General features: G+C 39.8%; 1 protein-coding gene across 4 annotated transcripts in view; it reads right to left on the minus strand.

Annotated features, from left to right (window-relative positions):
- Positions 1-272: 272 nt before the first annotated feature.
- dachd (dachshund d) overlaps positions 273-21,629 on the minus strand; it is a 91,961-nt gene continuing 70,604 nt past the window's right edge. For 2 of the 4 annotated variants that reach the window (XM_041057670.1, XM_041057669.1), the window contains exons 7-11: positions 10,375-10,520; positions 8,243-8,390; positions 7,442-7,600; positions 6,346-6,414; positions 273-2,344 (exon numbers count right to left, since the gene is read on the minus strand). In XM_041057670.1, the coding sequence (XP_040913604.1) occupies positions 2,307-2,344; positions 6,346-6,414; positions 7,442-7,600; positions 8,243-8,390; positions 10,375-10,520 (560 nt within the window). In that variant the 3' untranslated portion in view covers positions 273-2,306. The remainder of the gene's footprint in view (positions 2,345-6,345; positions 6,415-7,441; positions 7,601-8,242; positions 8,391-10,374; positions 10,521-21,629) is intronic. The other 2 variants (XM_041057672.1, XM_041057671.1) reach the window with 1 other exon arrangement.

A 21,629-nucleotide genomic window follows, 5' to 3' on the forward strand; every position in this document is an offset into this window, starting at 1 on the left:
CGTGTGATTTAAAGTGAGTATTATGATGCATGAACCCTACGCCATGTACAGCTGAACAAGCTGTAAGGGTATTGTTTATTTTATGGTGATGTGTTGTGAATTAGTGTCATACACTTGTATAAGTACACATGAAATAATTTATTTACAGTGAGCTTGGTCACACCCTCATTTACACTTTTTTTTTTCTAGGATTAGGCTACGCATTTTTTTTAAAAAACACACTCACACGTGCACGTCATAGGGTACAGACACACACACACTCGCATACGCACTCAGTGAACATAAAGGTAAAAGGTACACAAGTTTTTCTCATCATTTGATTACGCATACAGTTTTTTTTTTGTTTTTTACTGCAATGTAAAGGGAAGAACAATATGCTCATTTATTTTTCTACAGCACAGTATACTTGCAATGTTTTTAGGCCATACACAGTACATAGAAATGTGTTTAAAGACTGAGTACTGATTGTAAAGGTCTCAAAAACAAATACGCTGGAAACACAACAATGATTCAGATTTGCTAAGAAAGCAGCTGCCCCCAACACTTGCCTACATTTCTATCTGATCATCTTCGACTGTTACGTTGGGCTGTCTCAGTGGCAATAATCTCTGTGTTTATGTGTTGGCGGCTGTACGTGGAATGTTAAATCAGTGTCATGTGGGACGTCTACCTCAAACCACTCAGAGTTGTCAACAGAGAAGAGCGTTCGAGACCTCGGGCAACATAGTTAACTCACAGTTTATCATCAACATGTTAACTTTATTTGAATTTGAAATACAATGAAGAGATGATTCGAGAAGCTATATAAGTTATCAGTGACAACAGACCTAGACACTCCATTGAGAACAAAAAGAACAAACACATTGTGAACATGGGACACTCCTCCCCCTCCTCTCCTGATTGTAACACATAAGGTCTAAACTGTTTTGCAGTTAAAGGACTGACATCAGCTTATGTCTAGAGAATATACACAGGTGTTTCAGCACCAAAATTCAAAAGTCTTTAGGGAAAGTAACAGCAAAACTATAACTTATTATGAGTTTTTTTTTTTTTCATCATCAGGATATCATGAAACACTCTGAAAAAAAAAGAAGAGTGTGTTTGTGTAGGTTGAACTGGGATTTGAGCAATGTAATTAAATGGTATTCAGATCCAAAACAGTGTGTCATGACTGATTGATGCTCAAGCTGACACGTGATCATAATTAGTCTGGATATTTTTTTTTTCTTTGTTTTTTAAAAAAAGCATCGAGAGGTGCTGATTTTTGAGCATGTCTCATGACAAATGTACAGTAAATTCCAAGAAATATTACCTCTGTTACAAAGATTACAGTACTATTGACAGCAAAAGTCTTCATTTTGAAAGTGAAATGTTTGATAATTATGTTTTCAAAATCGTCTGGGCTTGAGTGAGTCAACCCTTGTATTTGTTCAGCACAATATAGGATTTATTAAATATCATAATTCCAGGACAAACATTTACATGCCTGCATGCTTTCTCACCAAAATGGCAGCTATAGGAAAGAATGATGGCTCAGAAATAGAACAAAACAAAACTGTAGGTTTATATAAATGGTGGTATTGTTTGCCTAATAGCTCTACTGCATACACAATACCTCTTAACATTATATACACATACCTTATCAGTCCACTCGGGTTCGATAGAGTGAGTTTTCCTATCATTATCATCAGATCTTGTATGTACAACAATGGTAAAAAGGAAACTTGATTGTATTGTCATCTAATTTAGAAAACATTAAAATCAAACATCAGTCTTCTCTTTTGATGAACACATGGATAGATTCACATTTTTTTTTCCACAAGGTTCATCACCACGTGTCATTTTTAGCTTCTCAAAATTCAATTTGAAATACAAAACAAAACTTCAGTCGAATTTCTTTTTCGAAGCTTTCTCGCTGGCTGAGATACAGTATAAAAATCTTCAGTGCTGTGAATTTATGAGTTATTACCAACGGTGTACCATGGGTACATTTTTACTGTGCTCAATATATATGTTTATCCTTCACATTGGCCAACCCGTTATGCCAAAACCTGCTTTGTCAAACTATTTCATGTCGGCCTCTGTGATGGAAAAAAAAACTTCTTATTCTACATTCAGACTCAACTTCCTCCAGCGTTTGGGTGAACACAGTATTTCCATTGAACTCCTACAAGCAGCTTGACTTCTTTCCACAACTAAATCAGCCTGGATAAGGGCTCTTGAGAATCTTCATGGTTTTCTTTTCTTTTCTTTCTTTCTTTTTTTTTTTCTGAAATTTTTATTTCCTCCAGCTCCTCACTGCCTTATCAGTACATCACTGTGGTTTTCAGGAACAGTCTTCCATCTGCAACAGAGGACACACAGGAGCCAAGGATTAGCCAACAGCTAACATCCTGCTGACGCAAATGGACTATTCAGGATGTGATTGTTGATGAGACGTAACTTTGAAATGTTGCCCTCTAGCCTTTCAGTTTCAGCAGCGTTACTATGGATTCATAAACCAATTTAAGGATAAGATAAAGTTAGCGACCATGACAAATTTAATTAAATATCATGTACACTAATTTTCTGTCCTACTAGCAACACATATAAGAAACAATCATGTATGAACTATATCATTTAAATATGTTAGTTCCCAGCAGTTTTACCATCATATTTAACACCATATACAATCTATCAGTTAGGACATACAAATATAATTACACTGTTACATGTTTATTTTATTACTAACAAAGAACACACTGTAAAAGCAGCTATGATAACCACACCCAAAGCATCAGATCTGTGTGCCGCATGTGTTTAAGACATCTCTACTGATACGCTTGTTTGAACATATTACTGCACTCATGATGTAAAGCGCTCTCTAAGTGACATTTCCTGCATGGAAATAGTGTTTATTGAAAACAGCAGACATTCCTCTGCTATGTTATCTCCAGACACCTCCAATCTAACGAGCTTTGTCCATTTCCAGCAAACACTCTTGTCTGAGTGTTCGCCTGAGCGAGCAGTACTGCTCCGACGCTGAGCTGGTAAAAGCATCTGTTAGGCACAGCTCAGGAGCATGTTTGACGTTTATTACCTTCACATTTCCTCTGCCGGAGAATGCTACAGTAATGCCTTTAAGAAGCACACCTCTCTATGGCAGTGCGCCTAAATAATTCAATGTTAAAGAGAAACGCACACAAAGACATTTAGCAGCACAAGTTGTTGGACATGACACAAGCCGCACAGGACATCAAAGAAGACATTTGAGTCCTATTCTTCAGAGATATGGCAACACCTGGTTAGAGTCTGAGACTACGCTTGCCTCTGCTGGGTAATACATCGAAGCATTAGACTTATTTTCTATAATTAAATTAATTTTCTTATTTTATCAGTCAGGATTTAAACTTGTTTTTGCTCAATTTATAAGCCATACTCATTACATTATCAATAATTTATCAATTAGTCATCTTCTCCCTTTTAGCCTGTGTTTTATGTGTTGTGCACAGAGAGCGGAGACAACAAAGGCTTGTTGTGTGTGTGTGTGTGTGTGTTTTCACGTGTATACGATACGTGTGTGTTGGGGAGGAGGGGTGAGGGTGTACAAACACACAGGCTAATTACCCAGCACTGCCGTAGGTCTCAAAGGCATTGCACTCTGGCTGCCTCTATTCAAGCAACAACTACTGAGTTCTGTGTAAAAGTCATTACAGCATGAATACAGCAGCATAAGAGAAAAGAAAGCCAAGGTGGTGGAGAGTGCTAAGAGTGTGGGCCAGGATACACAACTTGATACACACGTGTACGCCTTTTATAACAAGAGAAGATGAAACATCACATGCTCACCTCACAGTCTGCCTTCCTGCCCATCCCCAGCTTCACAGTTGGAGCAGTTTATAGGGGGTGTTAATGAAAACTAAGATGATTTGATTATTTGACGGATGATGACATTTCATACGTTGTCAGGAGGATGTTAGATATCGCAGCATTTTACTTCTAGCAGATAAAATTATCATGAAAGATAGGGAGTAAGATAGGGAGGCTTGATAAGAAAATCTCACTGATTCCAATCCCTTTTCACAGCGCGAAATATTAGTGCAAATGTTGAAGCATCTGCTTCATATACACAAATAGAAAAAATTGTGACGTCTTGACACACCGTTTTATGAAAGACTCTCATTAAAATATGTTAAAACTTTAGTATTTTTATATTCAAATCAAGATGAAAAGTTCATTAAAGAGAATAAATATTTCATTAGATGCTAAATAAAACAAAGGGAATTTTTGGCTTCTCTCAGCATAAAATTCCTTTGAAAGATTAATTAATACATGTAAATTATGCAAATTATGCCCATGCAAATATTTTATGAAGACAATTAAGGGATCCATTAATTACAGTCTTTTTTGCTTCAGTGACATTCATTCATTTAATTTTAATTTCACTTTAACTGTTTTGATGTTTAATCTTGCAACAAAGAACTTTATCTCTGTGCACAGGGTCGTGTAAACTTGCCGAACATATCGAGTGGGAAGCGGCAGGGAACCAGAGAAGATACTGGGGGAAGATATTCACATGTGCACCGTTGCCAGGCAGTACTGGCGAGGTACAGTCCCAGTAGCTTGCCTGCCTGTGAAAAGAGCCATGTTCCCTCTTGGACCCGATTCAAAACACTGTAAAAGCAATTAATAAACACAGACTGTGTTAATATCGCAGAATTAGAGAAGTGTGACAAAAGACAAATAGAAATAATTAGTTCTCTAAAATTATGCCCTCATTATTTTTTTTTTTCCCTCTCTCTCCATTCGCCTCCCTGAGTTTGGAGTTGAGAATATACCCACACATTTCTCTCGGCTTTCATGCGAGTGATAGGCTTGTTTTTTCCCCTTCTGCTTGTGTAATTTATCAACATCATTTTTTGCCATTTGAGGTTAATTATACAGCGAGGCTTGCAGAGTAGAGCAGAGGAGACATGGGTGGCAGACAAATGCTTCTCTAATTGAACAAAAACACAAAGTGCAGCCTGTTATTCAGTTTCCTCCTTCATTCCGCTCTTCAAGGCAATGATCAGAGTGATTGAAAGACCGCAGAAATGATACGTTCTATGGCTGCATCATATTCTTCCAAGCAGAGACCAGATTACAAAAAAAATTAACAATTTATAAAAGGAGGGAAAAAATAAATTCTGCTTCAATTCAACCTAGACTATACATTTAAGCAGGACAATGGCCACTGTTATTATAAGTAAAGCTTTAACACATGTAATTTCATACAATTACACTACAAAGAGTCAGCTCTTCATATAAGTGTAAAATGTTAGAAATTAAAAGTGGCTAAATATACTAATTTGGTATGAAATAGGGGGCTATAATTATGCTGTATCTGGAAGTCATCTTTGTATTTAAATGATGACATATGGATTTCCTTTTTTTGGACATCAAACTGTTTCAGATCCCTGCAGTGACTGAATGACATTTAATTAGGGAGGAGTCATCGTTTCACTTAGTACATTTTCTTTCTTTTTGCCCTTTCACAAAATATCAGTTCAAGTAGACTAATCAAACATTAAAGAATTAAAGGGACCTAACTTATTCTTGCATACAAAGATGAATATTTTCCACTTTTCACAGCAAATTACATGGAGCATTTTCCCAGATAAATTGGGACCTCTCCCACTGATAAGGGCGGTTCTGAGCACACGCAGCTGAGGCGTATTAAAGAAGACGTTCAAGTAATAATGAGGATATTCAACCTCTGCAAGGTGTCTTGTATCTGGGTAAACACAGATAGCAGACAGTCTACAGAGGTTATCACTAGAGCGCCCTTCCCCAAACACATACTGCACCCCCAAGGCTAACAAACAAACAAACCATTAAAAATGTACAAGGCTTATTCATAAAATGGATTGATTTGCCCCATTTATTACTATCAAAGGGGGGATTCCACTGCTTTTTGTGGTTTTTATGACTCATTAATGCTTCCTGAGCTGTAAATAAACCGCTTCTTTTATTCTTTCTGTACGTCCTTCTAGTTGTTGTACTGTTTTACTTATGTATTGGGTTTTGGGTTTTTTTTTTCTTAAAAAGATCTGTTTCCTAAAAGGATCACAGCCACTAAAAGTCAAGCAAAAGAACAATATTATTCCTACAGAAAACCAATGATCTTGACCCAGTGCTGTGGCCCAGATGGTGAGCTGTATGCCTGAACAGCAGGCACAGAAACACTAATGTTCATAAACTGAAGCTGTGTGTGTGTGTGTGTGTATGTGTGTGTGTGAGGGAGAGCGAGGGGGCAGAGAGAAAGAGAGCAAGAGTGAGAGCCAGAGAAAGAGAGAGAGATTTATTGTCTCATCTGAGCCCCTGTACCTTGTATTGTCCTTTCAGCATCTGTTCTTCCACTGCTGCGGTCACTCTCCATCTCAGGGGTCAGAGAGTCTGAGAGAAGAGAGGGATCACCGCCGTTAAACATCCCTGACATCCACCTATCACAATGCCAGTTTCACAGCATCGTTCATTCAAAACAAGAGGCTTAGCCTTCGAGCTATATCTTCTCCGCATGTGTGCACGTGAATGAACTGTGTGATTGTCATCAGTGGTGAAAAACAAGATGCTCAAATCCTTGATGTTACACTTTGGAATAATTATCCATTAAAAGTATGACCTTGTATGCAACTGTTTGCCTATATAAAAGTACATATAAAAGTACATATAAATTGGGAGTAAAAAGTGTCAAAGGTAAAATCAGACTGGCATTAAATATTCATAGTCATATTTTGATTTTGTAACTGGTCTAATAACTCTGCTGTCCTGTCTATTGCTTGTGGCAGACTGAAGCTGAAACATCTCTGCATTAAATGTAGTAGATGTACATGTTGATTTAGATTTAATGAAAACAAAGTTAACGGCACAACTCACAAACATGTGAAAATGAAATTTTCTTTGAAGACAGCACATTCTTGCCTGGCACACCGGCTGGTCCACTGGCTGTCAGGTTAAAGTAATGAACAATAACTGTATTTGTTTCAAGTACAGATGAAACAAGTACAGTTTCAGTACTTGAGTAAATGTTGTTAGTTATTTTCTACTTCTATCCATAACTGAAAAGTCTTGTAAGTATGTATTACATGACCTATGAAAAAATTCATAGGACATAGTGAGAACATGCAAAATTTGACCAAAACAGCATTGTTGTACTTACTGCTGCTATAAATCTAAATAAATAAAAAAATAAGATATGGTTAAAGATGTGAGCTATTGTATTACCATTGTTTAAAAACAATTCTGTTTGTATAAAGTTATATGAGGCATCTCAGTATTTCCTCAAGGAAACATTTATTTCCTGAAAACTCATACGTCACATTCTGGACTGACACATTTGCTGTTTTGTCCTCCTTTGTCCCATTAAAAGCCAATAAATTGAGTGAAAGCCTTGGAAGGGAAACATATAGTAATAGTGTCTCACTGTAGAGCTTCTGACCGTTGAGTGAACGCATGCTGTCAGAGGGCGAGGGCTGCTTCAGACTCTGCTCTGCCTGCTCTCTCCTCTTGGATTCGTACTCCAGAGCTTCTTGGAGTTTCCTCTTGGCCTTCTTCTCCTTCTTGAGACGCTTCTGAATGATTGCTAAGATGGGGAAAGACCACAGTTACAATAAATGACTTCTGGGTTTATTTTGACAAAAATCGGATTATTCTAGCAGGGAAAGATGATAATCACCTCATTAAAAAAAAAAAACTTACAGAAAGAGCCAAATCAATTAAACCTAAATATTTTATAATATATAAAGATCTCCCCTATAAAAGAAAATCTTAGCAAATACTGACTGCGGCTTAGGAAACTGCTAGAGGGAATTAAAGCAAATTGAAAAATTTATTGGGATATTTTTCATGAATTTCTCTCATTAAACATAAACGGCACAGTTAGCATATGAAGCTGATGCATTTAACATGAGACGGAGAGTGAATTTCTCTAAGTTAATGTGTATTTCCAATTATGTTAACTGACTATTAGCAAGAAAACTGGTGCTAAGCAGATCACTGTGAGCGCGACCAAAGAAATACACAGCAACTTTCAGCAGTATCTGAATAAGTAACATTAAACATGCTGGAACATGCAGAACCTTGTATGTGCATTCAAGAACTATCACATCTACGTGTGCAAAGGCCTGCGAAGTCTGAGCTGCTGCAAAAATATACATGTACATACACACACACAAACACACGGCTGACAGGGAGGATTCAGTGCCAGGCAGTTATCAGGCAGTACCTCTGTTCTTCTGCTCCATGGCGAGCTGTTTCTCCAGGGTCTCCCTGAGCTCCCTCTCTCTGAACAGCTCCATCTTCAGCTCCGTCTTCTCCAGCTGCACCTGCTTCTCCTGAGCCCGCGCGTTGTCAATTGCCACTTTGAGCAGGCCCTGCACCCACACACACACGAATGTATACACAAAGACATATACAGAAAATGGGAAAGCAGGGAGCAGGGAAAGAGAGAGTGATGTGGGCTATTTAAGGGCTTCAAGATGAAGTGACAGCAAACCACACTGAAAGTATGTCACAGCAGTGCTTTGTAGTGCCCACAGTAGTGAAGCAGAACAGAAAGCCAAAAGCTGACTGCTGCTACATGATTCCTTTCAGGTGTACTACCAGCTTTACTGGTCCTTTTATCTGTGAAGATGTCATTATTTTTTAAGCTGCTCCACAGCTCGTACAAGATCTAGAAACATGACCACAGATCAATCAGAGTTTTTGTAATAATAATAATAAGTAGTATGTAATATATAATAAGTAACAATCATAGCTATAAAATGAGAGTGCTGGATATGTCTGACCCCTTTTGGTCAAAGCTGTGAAATACAAGTGGAGATAGACTTAATATGCTGGAGCTATGGGAACCAAAGCTAAAAAAGTTTGCTTGATTGGGAGATGTGGAGGAGAAAATTCAAGAAAGAAACACAGATCAGTGCCTTCAAATTAAAACTTGAGATGAAGTATCTTTTGGACAAAGCTCCAGTCTGTTAAGCAGAGGCTAAAATATGCATGAAGTCAGCTTCTTCACACTCCATTTTAACTCTTTATATTTTTATGTTTCATACTGCTCTCTTGGCTCCACAGCTGACAACTGTAACAGGATTGTTATAAAAACATAGTATCAGTCTCTGTGGCACATTTTCCAGCTCCACACAGAGCACAGCAGGAATGAATAATATGAATGACACGAATCTCATCATGTATCAATTACATTACTGCCATTCCAAATATACTCCTGACAGTCCTTAACTGAAAGATACTGCGTTCTCATGTGTAAGCTGTACAGTACCGTGGCCATTTTCATCACAATTATTCCCCATCCACACGCAATTATATCAAATGCACTGGGCTATATCTTACTAATTGTTGATTCTTCTGACCCCAATTTATTCTAAGTTGCTTTATCTTAATTTTCTGCTTGGTTTCATTTTGTTGATTTGTATATAAATATTCAATGCGAAGATCATTATCAAAAATGACTTAGTGGAGTGGTGGGAGCTTGCGACGGGTTTACTTGTGGCTTTCTAATTACCACACGGAGCCAAAGGAGAAGCAGGACTCTGATGCCAACGGTACAAGTGCAATGAGAAGGGCAGCAGTGTACACACATCATTACACTCAGACAGAAGGCTAGTACATTCATCTTTCTGACTGAGGGTGTTTGAGCTGCAGTCTTAATGGCAGTCAGAGTAGATGGGTATTGTTAAGGTATGTAGATTTACAAATGGAGTATATCTGTGGTCCTTGTTTTGTATCATGGAAGGAGAATTTTCTTACAAAAAATGAGCTCTTAAAGAGGCAATAAATTTAACCTACATAATTTAGCATGGAAGGCCTAAAAACTGCAGAGAAACTACGGCAGTGCTATATTTATTTGACTACTTTGACATTTTTGGCTCTGTGGTGAAGGTGCGGTTAAGTTTCAGTAACTAAAACTACTTGATTAAGTTTGACAAAAAAAAAAAAAAAAAATCTTGAATCAAAATTGTCTTGCTAGTTATTTTTAGAGCTTTCAACCTCTCACAGTCTTTTTCAGTGAAGTTTGTACAGCCAATAACAACAGCAGCTGAACAGCTAGAAAGTTGGCTTTGAGTTTGATATTTTTGACAAGGTACCATGCAGCGATAGTAATATTAACGGAAAGTTCACCATCATGGTTGACCATTGGTAGGAGACAGGACGTAACCTGCAATTTGTCTTTATGGACAAATAGCAGGTTGAAACACTAAATGTATGTGAATTTTCTCTCTTCAGTTTGGCAAGATAGAGGCTTGGTTAGATGAGGTTGAGGGTCAGTGTAAAGCTTCTCTACTGTAAAAACGCGTGAACACTGCCTTGTTATGCTGGCACAAGTCAGTCAGTTGACAATACCTGTATGTTGGTGAGGAGAGTCTCTATTGATGACAAGCCATCTGGGAAGAGAAATGGTGAGGGGAAGCCAGGAGGTAGAGCCTGTCCAGCCAGCGACAACCTCTCATAGCTATCTCTTGCTGTTGGGGTGCACAATGGGTTGTCCTCTGCAAAGAAAAATGGTAGCATTGAGAGTTGATTAATAATTCATGAAAACTACTATTTGTGCAACTGGAAAACAAGCCAAGTAGTAGATTATGTGAGCAGCTTTTGGTCATGCTGACACAAACTGACCCTGACTTGGACTGACAGTAGCAACAAATGGTCAGTATTGATCTCCAGCAGCCAATCCCAGCTCTCCCCTCTTCTTAAAAATATAGTGGACTATCCCTTTGGAGATTCCTTTGTATTGCTTCTTCTCAAGGCCTAAGTGTGGAGTTAAACAATATCAACCAGGACATAAATCCAGCTTCTCCCATTTAAGAGATGTCATGTGGACTCCAAAATCAGATGCAGGCCTGCAGTTCAACCCCAGAGGCTCGGGCTTCCTTTGTGTATGCACGCACGGGTGCCTGTCAAACCTAAGATGACATCATACTCCATTCATCACCGGCAGAGGGGTAGGGCCCTGCCATCTGTTGTCCAGCCTCTTCACAAGGCCTCAGAGGAGGAAAGAGGAGCAGAAGAGGGAGGGAGAGAAAGCAGGAGGCAAACCGGCAGACACAGATACAGCCTGGTCAAACTAAAACAGTATGTCAGCCACTGCCGTTTGTTGCCCCATCAGATCTGACACATGTTTTTGTCCAGTGAGCTTTCATCAAGCCAACAATTTGTAAGTGCTACCATCTTGCAGGGAGACAGTTTATTAAACACATCCAGTCTAAAAAGGTCTCCACAGGAGTCTGCACCATCAGCTGTTTAATTGTTAATTTAATGAAAGGGGGAAAAGTTTTATTTGTAATGTGGAACCCTGGCTGTGTTGTGCACAGCACCTCTCTGCTCTCATCCAGTATTCATATCTGTTTATGTGGCAGGCTGAATCTTGTACAAACAGCGAGTGGAGCTGAACAGCCCTGCCTCTCCCTCCCATCAATATTCACCAACGCCAGCCAAGTGCTGGGAACAGCTGGTCTTACATTAATTAGTTTAAAGTATTTATTTCACCCATCCTCAGAGCAGATTGAGCAAAAACATTGGAGATTATTTCAAGCATCTGCAAATGCCCTGGAAACATCTCTGCGCCAAAAGTCGAGTGTTAGGATTCACAGTTTAGGTTTGTAATTTGGAGAAGGTTTTTTTTTTTTTTTTTTTCCTGAGATGGTGAAATATGCACCGCTGGTCCGTGGAGAGAGTAAACAACCTTTCTCCTTTTTCAGATGGAGTTCACTCCTGTTGATTAATTAGAATGGATGGTTGCCTAATGGATTAAAATTTGTTTATAATTTGACTTCATAAAAATAATGAATTGCCTACTTTTAAGAAGCCACTCCTGTGGTAATTTGTTTTGTTTGGTGCAGTCCTGTCTGCATTTTGAGGTGGGCGTCTGGGTGGAGATATAAAATGCACTCCTTATACAGTGGCATAACATGAAAGTCCCATTTTATCTCAATAAAATAACTAATCAAAGATCAAAAGCATTACAGTTGGCTCCAGCTCAGGTTGATATAGATGTATTGCATGCATTATATGCATGCATCACCCACCTCCAATAAAATCACAATAACAACTAGAGACGTTAGTAGACCTCGGGGAAAGGTCTGCTGTTGTAGCTTTGTAATTGATTTGTACTGTAGGCACTTTGTCCCTTATTTAGTGTTGGCATTAATCATAAATCATTGCTTTAACAAACTCCGGCTTCCCACTCAGCAGGCCTCCCCTCCAACACAATGTTGGATCACACAGAATATTTGATGGCTTTGTTGCAGGGGAAACAACCTGTCATGCTCTGGGAAAAGCAAACAGCATGTTTTGTTCGACAGACTCCAACTACTGTACAGCACCTCTTGTCAGATAACATTTCCACCAGGAGCTATGCATAAATAGCGGCATTTTCAAAAAAAGAAAAAAAAAAAAAGAAAAGAAATGGGAAGCTAATTAGTGACTAATTCAATCAATATAATCAAAACTGGCTTAATGAAACTCAAATGTAAATTCTAGCAAACATGATCGAGATCTGTAGTTTCTGTGCTTCTAATGTTATTGCCCCCACCACCCCACCCCTATTTTTCCCGGTGCCTGGCTGCAAATGCTGGCATGTGTTTGCATGTTTATTTCTCACCATCGCTCCAGAATCATTGACTTCAACTTAATTACAGCGACAGGCGTTGGAGTGATGGGGGCTGGTGGAATGGAGTACTCTGTTTCCAGGTGATATTTCTCCACTAGCAAGGCTGCCAACAGCAGCTGTGACAGCCTCTTGTGCTTACCGTACGGTAAAGGTACAGTTAAGGCCCCGACTATGAAATACTGTGTGGAAAAACACTCGCAGGTCACCCCTGTCACAAATAACATTTCATGCACAACTGTTTCGGCGGATAATAGGAGCCACAAATAAAAATGGGACGCTGTAAATACAATGCATTCTGAATGAAATGCCATAATTTAAAACAACGCCCCCCTCCTCTCTCCGTCCTCCTCCTCCACCCTGCTCTCAATAGCTGCAGAGGGAGTCCTTGACAGTGTGCTAGCAATGATGAATCACCTATCCAGTTAATTTTCTCACCCCTCATGTGTTGTGCTGCTAAAACAGGGGCCCAGGAATTGACTTGACAAACTATGAATGTAAAAAATATCACTTGGAGGGATCTGGGCTTATCTCCAATGTACATGTTATTAGATTTGTGTTGCAAGCAGCACTTGGACCAAGCAAAGCTAAGGCAAAAAAGATGGGGCACATGATAACTAGAGATAAAATATGTCTAAAACCCACTTGAAAGCCTTTGAAATATTTGATGGGAAGTTGTGGGGAGTGGAGAGAAGGAGAGGAAACTGGCCTGATTTAAAATGTGACAGACACACATTGCAATCTGTGGTAAATCTAGAAGAAACCTTGGGAAATTTAGCTGCAATCTCTGGATAAATAGCTGTAATTGACCTTGGGAGTTGAAAATGTGCCATATGTTTCTGGTTCCTGTGTTTGAAACTGGGTCCCTCAGGACATTTCAGCAGAATCCTCACACGAAGGCAGCGTGAGCGGGAGGAGAGGAAGATGCAGAAAGAAACACAAAAAGAAAGAGAGAAAGACGACAAGAAGGATGCCAGGACCAAGAGATAGATGGTTAAAGACAGAAGATGGATGGATAGATAGGTGAGGCAGAGAGTGAGGAAGAGGAGGCTCGAATAGAATGGGTGTGTAGAGAATGAAAGACTGACAGAGAGGAAGAGAGATAGGCGAGAGAGGGAAAGAGAGAGAGAGAGAGAGAGTGCAGAGGTACATTTGGCCGGCCAGTCAGTGTGATATATTGACAGGTGAAGCCTTTGTCCTTGCAAACCTGTGTTCCTCCCAGCAGGAGAACTGAATGCTAAACCTGGAGGTTGTCAGCACGGCAAACACAAAGCAAGGCACTGCTTTTCACTGCACAATTACATTTGATTTGACCTGCCAGGGCTGCGGAGAAACCAGCCTCCTTCAAATGGAGTAGTTATGACCTCTCGGACAGCCATTAGCAGCTAACACAGCATTATTCCACCTGCACTTAAAGTGCTGGATTTGGAAAATCTTGTCAAGGGAAATATCTGTCTTCTAGTACAAATGCAGCGATGCAGAGCTGGGCAAAAAAGTAGTTGCATGCAATTTGAGCACTTTAAAAAAAACATGAGACTGGCTTATCTTGCAAATGATGTCTGCACTCTGCAGGGTCTTTCAGGCTAAATAAACTCAGCTATAACTGTCTGATAGTTTTAAACAGATACTACAGTACGTAATAGGCTTACTTTAATAACTGGATATATTATTTTATGTCTTGTTTTTAAATCGTAATCTCTGCACATTTGTGAAAGCAGCTTTACAAATGTTAGCCAAGGTTGAAATTATTCACAATGCCTAGACGGAAAAATTCTACACAGCAGTATATAATCAAACTACTGGAGAGTAAGACTGACTTACAGGCACATTTTCTTTAAAGCAAGGAAAACCTGCTGGACATACTGCGTGAATATGTGTGATGATCCATACAAGACAAATTCCTTTAGAGTGACTATCACTTGCATATGTTGTGCATATGTGTGTGTAATGTACTGTATAAACTGTGAAGAGAGAGAAAACACACACGCACACAGATGTATGCAAACAAAAACCTTCAAACACATACACACTCATTACACACATGCACTACACACACACTAATGTGCCCTCATCACATTTAAGCTAATTTCCTTTTCATCACGGAGAGAGGAAAATGAGTGTTTGCCCCATCCCTGCTGGGGGACAAAGTCAAGAGCCCCGGTCGGTTTGGGCTAGATTAACAGGTAACATTTGGCTCCCACTCTCTTATCACAGCATGAAAATCAAACCGCGTGTTTTCCTCTATCGCTCTCTCTTTCTCCCCTCCCTAATGTTCCCTTCACTTAGAGATGAAATCGCTTGCTGCACAAACCCATTTGGAGAGAGGAGAGAAGGTGAGCGGGATAATCAGGCTGGCCACTGGGCCGTGTTTCCTAAATGCTCTCCAAAACATTACTGTGCACAGGCATAAAATTAGCGCCGGGACCTTAAAATGTTGACATTTAGCATGACTTTTTGGAGAGTGACACCCTCATATTTTCTTGTAGGATATCATTAAATTTCAACTGCCCTATGGCTGTGCCTTTCCATTAATAACCAATTCAGTGTGTCACTTCTCCCACTCTCTCACTCTCTCTCTCTTGCCACCTTTTTAAAGTAATGAGTCCATTGCTTTGCCTTAATAAATTGAATCGTATTCTCAAGGCCATATGAAGATAGAGCCACAGATGGACAGGCTGCATAGAGGAAATAACCATAAATCCTTTACTGTCAGAGAGGCGGTCTGAGGTGACAAAAGAAGACAATCGCGATGCTCAATTGGGATCACACTGAGATTACAAAAGACACAGTGAAAGGTTGATTCTCTCTGTTAAAACTGTCCTTTTCTTGGCATGGATAAGGCCTATTTTTGATTGCTTTTCATTGCTAAGAAAATGCCTTCTAGTGATTAAATGTAAGGCCTAGTCCGCACACATTATTTTTTACACTAAATACTACACATTTTGGCCTTTTGTCCACACGCAAACTGTGTTTTAAATCACTAAACTGTTTCCAGGGTGAAGATGCTCAGGAACTCTGGTTTCATTGTTGACTTGTGACGTTAAAGTGTGAGCCATTATCTCCTTTGTGTGCATGAGGTGATTTTGTGCACTGGTGGATGTAGCCAAAATAGTGTTTGTTTATACATTGCTAACAGGACTTTTTACACATGCATGGGTCAGACCACACCCATACACCTTCATTTTGATTTAACTATAAACCTGTTAAGTTTCATGACTGTATGTTGCACGTTTGTGATGTTATCATGGTGGCAAGCTCTATCCAGAGAGACAGACAGACAACTCAAAACTCAAAACCATCTCTGTGGTAGTTCCTGCTACAGTAGGTGTCTCCGTGACACACACACACACGCACACAGAAACACACAAACTCACTAGGTGAAAACAATACCAGCCCCGCTGTCGTGGCTGGTAATTATGAACTACAAATTGTCCATTTGGAGAATAGATTACAATATTAGGGCGCAAACAATTAAAACAGATTTGATCATTTGTTCAACTGTTAGCTGGAAAAAGATGGAGAAAAAACAGCCAGAGAGAGAGAGAGAGAGAGAGAGAGAGAGAGAGAGAGAGAGAGAGAGAGAGAGAGAGAGAGAGAGAGCAAGAGGCAAGGGAGCAGAATCCATGTTGACTTCCATTCAGGAGGAAGATATCTTGTCTTTTTATGCGGCCCATGTCATATTTATTGCATAAAGGTCAGAGTGTTCATTTGTTCAAAGTCAGCGTTTTCCCTCTCTCCTCTCCTCCATGTAATAAATGCAGGGGCTATGTCATTATCGGACCTCTGAGGATTACAGGCTTGGCTGACTGTGATGACTGCATAAAAGCACACAGGACTTTTGTTTCTGCCAGCGCACACCTTCAAATGAGCTCTTAAAGTGAACAGTAGTGGAGACAAAATGGCATTTTGTAGAGAGAGACGATCACAGTTAGAGTGGTCAAGACAGAATGGGCCAAGGTGGTTTAAGGTTAGAGATCACAGCGCTAAATGCATGACTTTAGTTTTGAGATAAACCAGGAGGGCAAGGCTCGGGGTGGAGGCTAAAAAATACTTGTGGCTCAAAAGAGGAAACGACAGCCAGGCAGACTTGAATAGATTTCTCTAATTCACCTATTGACTGTGAGCCCAAACTGTCAAGAAGATAATACTTGGAGAAGGACATTATAGTGAGGCACTTTGAAGGTGTTTAGATTGTCTTTGCATATTGACTTCCATTGACCACGTCCATTTATTGACAGAAGAATCCCAGAGATTAAATTGGCCTCAAGTATTGATTGGGTATTTTGCCTGAATCATTCCCATTTCAGAAGGGGATCATTTGTACTGTATAGCCCACTAATCTCTCTGACCCACTAATCATCAAGCCATTTATTTCTCACTCTTTGTTTAGTTCTTCTTTGTTTAGCATTTATTAATTCATTAGAGCAACTTCTCGTGCAGCTTAATTTAGACAGTGACTGGGGAGTCCTGTTTCTACCCGATAGCAATGTGCATTCCAGTAAAATATGCTACCGAATATGCACCCAACATCACAATACATGTGCCAATTACATATTGATAATTAAGAATTCAAACAAACAAACAGAGAGGAAATCCCCCGTAATCACCAGGTTTTAATGGAACAAGTATTACCTTGGTGTGGTTGGCCAGATAGCCTGCTGTTAGATCAGAGCTTCGCTGGATTTGGAAGGGGGGGGGGGGGGGGGGCAGGGAGACACTCTGGTGTCATTGCCTGGCATTGCAATCCTACAGGGAGAGGCTCTGCTGTTCTGTTACTGCTGAACGAGCGTTGACGATGGCTGGCGCTAATCCAGACTGGATATACTGAGCTGCTTTTAAATGAAGATGAAAGAACAAAAGAGGAAATGGGAAATGTAAACTTTAAAAGGCCTGGCTTAGGAGCACTTGCTCCATGGCTGCTTGGTGTAGAAGCTCAAAAATGGATGCAAATCCATTAGTAGTCCTGGTTTCACAGTTATAAAAATACTTAAGGGGTTTTAATAGGAGCGACGTGTTAAACGTGTGGAAATCTGTTTTGATAACATTATTCATAACACTGGCTTTGCGCTGTGTGAATTAATAACACTTCATTTACAGACGGAAGAAAGCTGGCATGGTATTTCCAGTTAAAGAGATTAATTTTTAAACACCTAATTGACAAGCTGGGGTTAGGCAGGATAAGCAACAGACTATAAGGCTGCAGCTGCAAAGTCAAGGTGACTGGAATACTCGGAGAAAGGCTTTCAAAAAGCAGAATAGAGAGCGGAGAGGGAGGGAGTGAAGAGAATTAGTCCTCAAGCACTTTTCCCTCCACCCCCTATTCTTCCTCTCTTTATTAGGAATGATTTACTTTCTCAGTGAAAGGATATAAAAGCTCAAGTATAGCAGCGTAATTATCGCAGAGTGAAAATTTAAAGGTTTGACTCACAATGTCCTCAAGTCAGTGAGCAGACTGCCAGACGATAAGAGTGACTGTGTTCAACACTCGGCATCCAATTGGTTGTGTTTTATGGGCTTTGCCAAGGAAGAGCACACAAACAGCACTCGGCTCTGCAAGTCTGTAAACATGATGGACTGTGGCAAACTACCAGGGCTGGTGTTTACCTTGGCAGAGCCTGGCCCTGGCATGTCGGTAGCATCACTTAATTACTGTTTACATGTAAATATTAAATTATACAAACAACCCCACAGAATGTCTCCAAAAGTACAGAAATACACACTCAGGGTCAACCTTATCTGTCTGCAACAGTTGCCACTGCTAAGATATGAATTGTTTTGAATCACAAATTTTCTGCATTGTACATAATCTTCATAATTGTTTAATGCTGTTGTCCAAGGGCATTCGGGTAAATATGTTCCCATAATCTGCATAATAGCAGATGCTCAGATATGTAAAGCACACCTTGTGTTCTCAGGGAGAGAGAAAAAAAAAACAAAAAAAACAAAAAACAAAAAAGAAGCTTATTGTTCAAAACAATTTTTATTTTTATCAGGAATAAGGACTGTGATCATTAATGTCTCCGTCAAGACCAATAGATGATTGCTTTGATTACAGACCTGTTTCCTGATAGTCCAGAGTAGCATATATAGTAGAGCACTGGTGCCTACTGTGCATCTCTGGTATGGCTGAGTAAAGCACTTGTTCATTTGCAGTGAAGGGTAACATGAAACAGGCCTCAGCCTTCTGATGGACAGGGAGATTTCACCTTCGCCAGTGAATGATAATGCATTATTAAATTTGCCTCTCTGCTCACTAGATACACTTAGCTGACCACAGCATATTTATCTCCCCATCCGAGGCTCACGTCTTGGCAGGAGAAAGCATTCTGTCACTTTTGAGGCATTTCAAAGATTAAAAAGAACCTCTCTCTTTTCAACGTCCCTAAAAGCATCCCCCCTTTTCAGTGAAATGTGATTAGCAGGAGATGGTGTCACGCAATGGAACATTCATGAGGGGGAGAACAAATATCCAAATGAACTCCCATGTCCTCGAGGAATAGCCCCTCTCTGCACCATCAGCAATCTCGCTCACATGGGCTGGGGAAATTTGATTGATCCTCTATTGAATTATTTTTTTGCACTCTTTCATTTCAACAGGACGCACTGACAAGTTGTTTGATCATAAAGCATTATTGTCTGCCAAGTCACATTTCAGGGTTGTGATGGCTAATGATCTTGCCTCCTGACTTAGGGAAAGTCAGGTAGTCAGCATGTGTTTGAAGCTTGCAACGCCAAGGACATCGGGAGGACTGAACAAAACACTATGCATTAAAGTCAGAAAGATGAAGAAAAGGAGCTTACACGGAACATATCGAACTTTTAATGATACTGTATGGAGATACCATCAATGTCAGTGAAATATTTACACCGCAAAAAGAGCACAAAACTGAGGCAGAAACTTTTGCCTGACCCAAGGTCCCCTAACTTCCTTTTTATCATTGCAAATGCTTATGCACAGAAGGAACAGAACAAAGACTACAAAGGCTGGAAATCACTTTTTTGTCTTTTTCATCTTTTTTCAAACTATATCCCCCCTCTCTACCTGAGCCCAACAGCGTCCAAAGGCCCTTGCCAAAGCAGCTGCATGGTAATAGACTGTGACACTGATACCTGCACCTCTTCATCATTCAGACTGTAAACTGGGGCTGAAGACGATGCACAGCGCACCAGCCCTAAACGCATCAGCTGGACATCTAGGCAGCATCCTGACAAAGGAAAGGCGTGGCAAATCAGCTTTGTCCATTGTGGTCACATTGGTGCTCAATGCATCAGCAATTGCTCAGTTGATAGCAGGTATGAAAGGATGGACCGCTAGGTGACATAATACACCACAAGCTTCCATTTGTGCTTGGGAGGACATTATGAGTGCATCTCCTGTTGTGTCAACAAGGATATATAACGTTTACCAGGGAAGTGCCAATATCATATTACCAGTGATTCACCCGCTTTTAAAATATGGTTTACAGAATCAGTTTACATACTGTAGTTGCCTCTGACTTTCCTGTCAGTGTAAAAGAGATGTGGCATGCTTAACTGCAGCGGGAAAGCTGAGGTAAAGTGGTAAAATTTGTTGTTGGCAAAATGCTTAAACTGCCACATGGTATTTAAAGAAACTCTTACACTTCAACATACATGCATATGGCTTGTGTTTCAAACACCTTTTCCCCAAGGAAATAAAATGATGTCAAGTGTTTGATGTCCAAAGTGAGTTTACAGCCAAAGGCTTCCGTACCTTTCAAATTTCCTCTTGTTTGTCAGCTACCTGCTGTTTCACGAGACAGAGGCTTGTCGGAAGCTATCGCCACAGACTTTCTGTTTGAAGCAATTCAATTAGTCACATGTGAGATAACACTTAGCTTTCTACTAGCCTTTTTTCTCACACATCATCTAATCTCCCTTTTTTCTCAGGCAAAATTTGGACAAAAAATAATCAAGTTCAAACAACAGAGCCTCCCCCCCCAAAAAACTACCATCTGGTTACTTTGCACTGGATGACACAACTTTGGAAACATTTTTTTTTTTTTTTTTTTTAGACGACAACAAACAGCCTTTGTCCTTCATCACCAGAGATGACATGAAAAAGATGAGACATGTTCATAGGATATGAGTGATGTGACATTATAGTGGCTGTCTCTGAGGTGTCTGGCTATTTAAATAGCCTCCATATGAGCTGGGGCACTGCATCCTTCCTCTGTGCCTACTGCGCTCTCTTCTACGAGTGCATTGCAAGAGATTAATTTAATGCTCTGCCAGGATCATAAAGATCAAACAAGTGGAGAGATATCATTAAACCATTGGAATGTTATCTCATTTATCTAAACAAACTGATGCGATGAACAAGCCTAATTAAAAAGCTCACCATAAACAAAGCTTTGGATGGTGAGGCCTCTCCCCTCTTTAACAATGGAGCGCATTTATTTTATTAATCTAATGCATCATGTATCATATCATTACAGTTCAATATATCTATCATTAATTTTATTCCCTTCACTTAAAGCTTTTATTGGAATTACTTTGGTTATTAGTTGGTTCTAATGTATTGGTTACCTCTGAATCTGGCTGCTACAATCTCTCTTATCTCGCTGCATAAACCTGTGCATGTTATTCAAATTGCCTCATTTATTATGATAGCTTCCTCATGTAAATTGTGCTGACTGCTCGCCCTTGCACAGTCCTCATTAGACTAATGAAAACCTTCAAACGAAAAAACTAAACAACCTGCCAAATAAAGGTCTGGGGTTATTATGAAAATTACAACTGTGGGAGCCGGGAGAAGCTCTCTTCATTAATTCATGCTCAGCAAATTGGTAACTAATTTAGTTGCACTCCTCTGCATTAATGGGTTATTTTATAAAAATGTTTTCCACAGCCTGAGACCTCTGGTGCACACACTGGAGAGCTCAGAATCCTAATCAAGTCCAGTGACATATTAGGAATTGACAATCTCAAAGATAATACAGTGTGTGTTTGCGGGTAGATGTGTGTGGGTCAA

The sequence above is a fragment of the Toxotes jaculatrix genome, chromosome 15 (assembly GCF_017976425.1).
Source record: "Toxotes jaculatrix isolate fToxJac2 chromosome 15, fToxJac2.pri, whole genome shotgun sequence".
Lineage (NCBI taxonomy): Eukaryota > Metazoa > Chordata > Actinopteri > Toxotidae > Toxotes > Toxotes jaculatrix.